Source organism: Pholis gunnellus, assembly GCF_910591455.1.
Source record: "Pholis gunnellus genome assembly, chromosome: 16".
Taxonomy (NCBI): domain Eukaryota; kingdom Metazoa; phylum Chordata; class Actinopteri; order Perciformes; family Pholidae; genus Pholis; species Pholis gunnellus.
The window spans coordinates 21991312-21998818 of record NC_136543.1 but is presented as its reverse complement, the minus strand read 5'-3'; the positions used below and the strand labels follow the sequence as shown (position 1 = coordinate 21998818).

Sequence of the window (7507 nt, the reverse complement as noted above, 5' to 3'; positions counted from 1 at the left end):
AGAGACCGGACCAAACTATGTGTATAAATGTTATTTCGGAGTTCCTTTTTGTTGGTTTATTGCCGTTAAATCAGTTTATGTTGTGTTCATACAGCTGTGGTAAACAGCCGACGTGTGGCTCGCTAGACACAGTGAATACAGTTCGATGAAATCCACGGAGCTCCTCCGGACTATGTTATGAACCAGACATGACGGCGTTTAGTTCCCCGTGATATCTGGGACTTCCACGACACGTACTAAGCAGAAATAGAGGTTATTTTTTCCACAGTTGACGGCTTTCAGGGCGATAAGCCACGCTCCCTCACCGGCGCGTCCAGCGCGATTCACCGATTCACGCGAATGAACACAAATAGTCCCCCGGCGAGACCGGTGGCGCGAATCGCGGCGCGAATCGTGTTTGGTGTGAACGCAGCATTACGCTGGCAGCCTCGTGGCCTCATTGTTTGTACCATATGGTTTACACACACATAGTTTGGTCCGGTCTCTACTGTTTAGAGCTCTGGGTGAACACAGACGGCTACAATATTTATTTCCTGATTCAACAAAGCTGACAGTCTCGTGGGGAGGGGAGGGGGGAGCTGCGCTCATGTGATTGGTTGAAAATGAGGCTGACATCTGATTGGCTACAGATAGGTCCATGTTGAAAAAAACGCATTTGTGAATCCAGTGACGTGAGATGAGTCTCATAAATCCACAAATGAATGTGAAGCGATTTGCAAATAAATGCAGTGCGATCCACAAACAAATACATACAAATGCAGAAATATATTTGTAATTTTTTTTTTACATTTATATAAATCGTAATTTATTTATTTGTGAATTGTTCTGTGTGCATTTGCAATTATTGAGACTGATCTGACCCCATATGGTTGTCCTGCTGTACTGAGCTGTAACTTGTAAACCGGGTATGCATGTCCTGTTTGTTTCTCATCTGTTTCCTGGAGAAAGGGGGGTCAACCTAACTTGTGGGACCCCGGGGGGAGGGGTCAGACTTTTGGCGAATGGAATTTTACGCTCGGGGGTGCGCGGCGTTTTATCAATTTTTACTGGCTAAAGACTGTCAATCAACACCAGGCTACTACTACTACTACCGCATTCCTGAGACTGACGCGTCTACAGAGGTGTCATTTTCTAAAATTGACCAATCACAGGCTGGCTGAGCCTCAAACACACACATGAAGACTGGAGCTCAGATGAGAATGGATCCATGGTTTACAGCCTCAGAGAGGATTCAGGCTCTCAGAATGAAGCCAAACTGCTGTATTTGGATAGATTGAACACTATTAGTGATAAAACAAGTGAAATATATAGTTATATAGTATATAAAGTACAATGGAACAGCTGGCTCCAAAGTGACAATTTTCCTTGACCCCGCCTGACCTCTCTGTACCAAAACCTCTCTAACTTTTGAATGCTTCACTTTATCAAAGCCACATTTTTTGAAAGACTACTGACATGTTGTGTTATGATTTGGGAGTGTTTTAGGCTTTCAGCTGCATTATTTCAAATAAATAATAACAACAAAAAAAGTGCTTTTTCTTCAGGCGAACCTGAAACTTTTCAATTTGAGCTGCGTTCCATCTTCATTTACTGTTAGCCAGCAACATATACACTGATATTTACTCATCTGAACAAATCTCACAATGTTACCTTTATTATAACATCATAATTATTCAAATAGACCTTGTAGTTAGAGATCTACACTCTCTTCAGTATGGGTAAGCAATTTTTGAGCAGAGGCCTAAAAATAGGGCTTGTGCGTATTTAATTCACAGTAAAATAAACGTTATATCATATAGGCTATTTATTTTTTGAATTACCAGAAAACAAGATATATTGTACATATACTGCACACATGCACGCTCATACATGAATGTGTCCACCTGCAACAATAAAGAAACATCATCCGCTGTGCAATTTGTTGATCAACTATGAAAATGCGAACACTCAGATAACGGTTTGTGTTCGAGACAGAACGCAGGGAGAAACGAAGAAACGTACGTTATAGTTAATCAAACGTCACGTGATGCACATTAGAGCTACGACATGTCAGCGGCTACAGAATGAATTCACCGCCATGTTACATTACCTGGAAGATTATTCACAAAAGATGTTTGCAACAATTGAATATTGTTTAAAGACAACCACTCATTCCTTGAGTTTTCCAGAACTTTCAATGACTATATTTTACCAGGACCATGGGAACCCTGGAAGAACCTTCAGTCTTGTCAACAGTGTCTAGTTGTAAATATGCATCTGGCTGCTCCTGGTCCTCCACAGTCTTGTTCATCAGCTGCAGCTGAATGGTTTCTCCTCTGTGTGTGCTCACAAGTGTTGGGCTCCTGTTTTCTTACGCAACAATCCTTTGCAAAACCGTCAAACCGACTCATGGCTGAATACTTCATCACACACTGAAAGGTGAAAGGTTATTTTCTCCTGTGTGGATTCTCATATTACATTACATTACAGTCATTTAGCTTTTATCCAAAGTGACTTACAATTCAGAAATCACACCGTAGGCACAGCTACGGGAGCAATGTTGTGTTAGTTGTACCTTCTGCCACACACTGAACAATTGAATGGTTTCTCTCTTGTATGCATTCTCATACAACTCTTCAGATATGTCTTGGTTTCAAATATTTCACTGCAAAGTCAAACGTTTCTCTCCTGTATGAGTTCTCATGTGTGACTTCAGATGCGTGTTTCTCAAAAATCTTTTATCACAAATTGAGCAGCTGAATGGTTTCTCTCTGGTGTGGATTCTCATGTGTTTCTGTAAATGTCCACTCTGTGCAAATGATTTCTCACAAACTGAGCAGCTGAAGGGTTTCTCTCCTGTGTGAGTTACCATGTGTGTCTTCAGATGTGTGTTTCTGAAAAATCTTTTCTCACAAACTGAGCAGCTGAATGGTTTCTCTCCAGTGTGGATTCTTATGTGTATCTGTAAAGCTCTATTCTGAGTAAAAGATTTCTCACAAACTGAGCATCTGAAAGGTTTCTCTCCTGTGTGAGTTACCATGTGTCTCTTCTGATGTGTGGAATTAGAAAATCTTTTATCACAAACTGAGCAGTGAAAAGGTTTCTCTCCTGTATGGATTTGTGTGTGTCTCTTCAGACAAGTCTTGGTTCTAAATCTTGTCCCACATTCAGAACAGCTGAATGGTTTCTCTCCCGAGTGGCTTCTCATGTGCCTCTTCAGACCCCTCATTAAGTTAAATACTTTACCACACTCAGAGCAGCTCAATGAATGAAGTTCTTTGGTCTCCGTCAGGTCATCACTGTCCACAGGTTCAGAAGAGTCTCCAGTCTTCTCATCCGTATCTGGTTCTGGATCTGAGTTCCTGTCTGGTTCTGGTCCTCCACAGTCCTCTCCATCAGCTTCTGTTTCCATCTGTTCAGTTTGTCTTTGATGAAGCTGTGAGGACTGAGCTTCCTCTTCATCATCTTCACTCTTCACAGGAGTGAATGAGAACTTGATATCAGCCTCCTCCAGACCTTGAAGCTGCTCTCCCTCCTGACTGGTCCAGAGTTCCTCCTGTTCCTCTTTAATGTGTGGGGGCTCTGGGTCCTCCTGGTCCTCTTTAATGTGTGGGGGTTCTGGGTCCTCCTGGTCCAGACTGGAGCTCCACTCCTGCTGCTCTTCTTTAACCACCAACAGCTGCTGGACGTCTGCAGGAAACAGGAAACACACGGCTCATAGTTATCTTTACTGATGAAGGAGACGTGGAATCTTTTAGCCCCGAAACAACCTCAAAAACGTAACCTCCTTCAGGAGAGGATGGTCCTGGTGGTCCGATACAGCATTACCTCTTCTAAGGAGCTGCCTGTTGTTATTGCCCAAGAGTCAACTGTTAGACAGACTTCGATGACCAAACCGAGCAATAATACAAAGTGTTAGAATACATTCAATGAAACACCAGTAAGAGAGTCATCCTCTCAGAATAAACCTGAAGAGTTCATTGTTGTTGTTTTGTAAGTAGCATTGACATGGGATTCAAAGCACAGTTTGTCATCAAGAACAAAACCCAAATAATTGTAGTTATCCACGAGGTCAACGACAACATCTTCAACAGCAGTTGGCAGTGGCCTCGGTGATGTCAGGTCAGCCTCTCTGCAGTGGCTGGATGGTGTTGAATGCAGAAGAGAAATCAATAATCAAAGCTCTATAACCCTGTTGTGAGGAAATCAAACCGGGGGATCAGCTTCTGTGAAGACAGCTGTGTCCCATCATGCACCAGGGTGAGTTATAACAACGACAAACCCTGTTCACAGCTAAACTCAGACAGCTGAGGCTGCACAAGGATCAGGCATTAAGAGGCGGGGACAAGGCCGGGTTTACAGAATCAAAGTCCAGGTTCAGTGAGGCGGTGAGAGACACTAAACGACTGTCCTCTGACAAACAGCAGCTCTCAGCAGGTGACTCTGCTTCTGTCTGGAGAGGCCTCAGACACCAACTACAAGCCTGTTCACTTCCTGTTTATTCGACGTGGGTCCTGAACGGCCAGTCCTATGACACATCTGCCTCACGCGCTCGAACGTAAACCAGTTCTTTCAAAAACCAGTTAGACTCGCACAGCGTTCAGTTACCGTAAAGTGTAGAATACAGCCGCTCTCCTGTTGTGACGTCAGTTTAAACAGAGTGAACAGAGAGAAGAAGTAAATAGAACCAACCTGCTCTGTGTAGCCGAAGCTGAGGGATGAAAACAGCGTCCAGTAGTTTCCGTTGTCGCTCGTTCTCCTCTTTGGAACGAGAAAGTTCCTCCTCGTACTCTGCTATCGTTCTTTCAAACACACCAAATATCTCTTCAGCAGCCGCAGTTAGTCGCTGGTTGACTAAACATCTCAGCATTTGGACTTTAGACATTTTCACACAACGACACAAACTGGTTCTCCACACAAACTCCGACACAAACACCGTTTACTCTCATTAAACTCTGACTAGCGCTGTGTTGATCACTTCCGTCCCCGTCGGTCTGTTTCCAGCTAGCATGCTAAGCTAACTCCAATAGCTTTGTAGTCTACCGGGAGATGAGTCAGAGGAAACACACGGAGAGAAAAGTCCATTCAGAAGGTTTCTCCGGACACACAGAGACGGAGCTCACACACTCTGTGAACACAACACAGAGACTCTAACAGGCGTGTTTCTGATAGACGCCATCTTGATCACAAACTGTGAAGTTAGTGAACAATACAGCTTCCGGGGCACATCCGCTGCTGACTTTCAGAATAAAAGTCCAGAAGTCTTACTGAAATTACAGACTTCCTCAGAAACAGACAGGAAGTTGATTTTCTTCTAGATTTTGACAGTAACTGATCTTTGACTCACGGGTCGTTGCTACGTTACATTCAGGTGTGAATACCGTAAAATGTTTAACTGGAGACTAAATAAAACAGGAAGTCATGAAACACGTAGGTCATGTTCTTCCTGTTTCATTAAAGTCAGTGAACAGAAGTCACTGCAGAGATGAACATGAAGGCTGAACGTCGTCTCTTTATTCTGTAAAATATCACAATTCATGTTCCAGTATAAAAACATTTAGAGAGCAAACAGGTCAAAGGTCGTTGGTTTGTAACTTTAAATCATGTGAGAATGTTGAACTGTCGGATATTTAAACTTCTGAACATCTGAAGAACTTTATTTACATTCCTGAAGATTATTTCACAAAATAAAACGTCGATTTGATCCTGATCGCTGCCGAACCCCCGACAGAGGACCGGCTGTTTATCACAGCTCCTCCTCAGAGTCCTGCTCCTCCTCAACCTCCTCAGAGTCGTGCTGCTCCTCCTCCTCAGAGTCGTGCTGCTCCACCTCCTCAGGGTGCTGCTCCTCCTCCTCCTCAGAGTCGTGCTGCTCCTCCTCCTCAGAGTCGTGCTGCTCCACCTCCTCCTTCTCCTCCACCACCAGCAGCAGCTCCAGCTGTGGTTCTGGTTCTGGTGGAGGTTCGGAGGTCTCCGGCAGCTGGACCAGAGCCTCAGTCAGGGCCGCGATCATCCTCGCCGCCTCCCCCCGATCCTCCACCTGCTGCAGGTTACACACCGACGCAAACGACCTGAGGAGGTGCACACAGACGGAGTCAGTACGGAACCACAGAAGAAGTCACTGCAGATAGAAAGTGTGTGTGTGTGTGTGTATAAATATAAATATAAATATAAATATAAATATATATATAAATATATATGAGGAGCGTTGAGACCTGCAGAGGACGTGCGTCTCTGAGTTCAGAGTGAAGGAAACTTCACTGAGCCAACAGGCCAGAGTCAGAGCCAGCTGATCCAGACCCAGACCTTCCAGACCCCCTTCAGACACCAGCTGAGTCCACCGGGCCTGAGGGAGGACGAGGACAATCAGTACACCAAGACCTGAACCAAGACCCAGACCAGTGAGACAGGTGAGACAGGTGAGACCAGTGAGACCGGTACCTGCAGGAAGTCTCTGAGCACCGGCGTCACACAGACGTGGAGCGGCTGCAGACGGCAGCAGCACCCTGGTGGGATGAAGATGGCGCCTGTGGACAGAGCGGTCAGACTGTCCCTGAACTCGTCTGTCAGGTGACCACGATGGACGTCCACCATCAACACGGTCTCTCCGTTACACTGGGAGACCACACGGGGGCGCCACACCTGCAACGAGGTAAACACAACGTCACGCTATCGACGAGCCGTCACTGTGATGGATTTCACAATAAGAGCGGGGAGGAAACACATCGGACCGATTCTCAGACCTTGTCGATCCAGATGTGGAGACGTTCCTGGTCCCTGAACCCTTCCTGTCGAGCCTCCAGCAGAACGTTGTCTGGGAACCCTTCAGGAACGCGTGACGCGGCGCCTCTGAAGAACAGCAGCGGGGGCAGGAAGGTCCCGTCGGACAGAGCGGAGAGGACCACGTCAAACACGGGCCGGTCCTCAGGAGAGCCGAACAGACGGAGGGCTGAAGGGTTCTGGTCTGAGAACTGGTCTGGGTCGATGAAGATGGGGAACTCGTCCATGGAGCCCACAGAGTGAAGAGGAACACCTCTACTCTGAATCTGAAGACCAATCAGTCACAAGAACATCATCATCATCATCATCATCATCATCCCTCTGAAGCTCTGAGTGCTTCCAGCAGAGAGAAGATGAACCGACCTGTGTGAGGAGCGACCGTGTGAACGAGCGGCTGCTGTCTCTGATGCTCCTCGGTAGTCTTCCTCGGTGGTGGTTTGAGGGCTGCAGACCGAGCTGGTGTCTCAGCATGAAGTCCACGGTCCAGCTGTAGCGGTCCACCGGCAGACTGTCCTCGCCCAGAGCGCTCCTCGCCGTCCGCAGCAGGACGGCTTCGCTGAGACTCAGCTGCTGCTCGCGCCGACTCAGCACCCACCTCGCCAACTTCTCCGACTTCCAGCCCCACTTCCTGTCCGACAGCCGGCGCTCCAGCTGCTGAATCCACGACCGGATCGTCAGAGGGGGCGTCTGGGAACGGCGGGAGGCCTGAGGGAGGCCGTGACACAGAGAGGAGAGGACCACCGAGAGC

The 7507-nt window shown here is 46.7% G+C and overlaps 1 protein-coding gene across 1 annotated transcript; it reads right to left on the bottom strand.

The window, feature by feature from the left end:
* Positions 1–1919: 1919 nt before the first annotated feature.
* On the bottom strand, positions 1920–4861 carry LOC306708610 (uncharacterized protein). Its single transcript, XM_079176476.1, has 2 exons — positions 4672–4861; positions 1920–3669 (listed from the first exon to the last, which is right to left on the bottom strand). Exons 1-2 carry the CDS (start codon positions 4847–4849, stop codon positions 2642–2644), a joined length of 1206 nt encoding a protein of 401 aa, XP_079032602.1. The 5' UTR covers positions 4850–4861; the 3' UTR covers positions 1920–2641.
* Positions 4862–7507: the final 2646 nt, after the last annotated feature.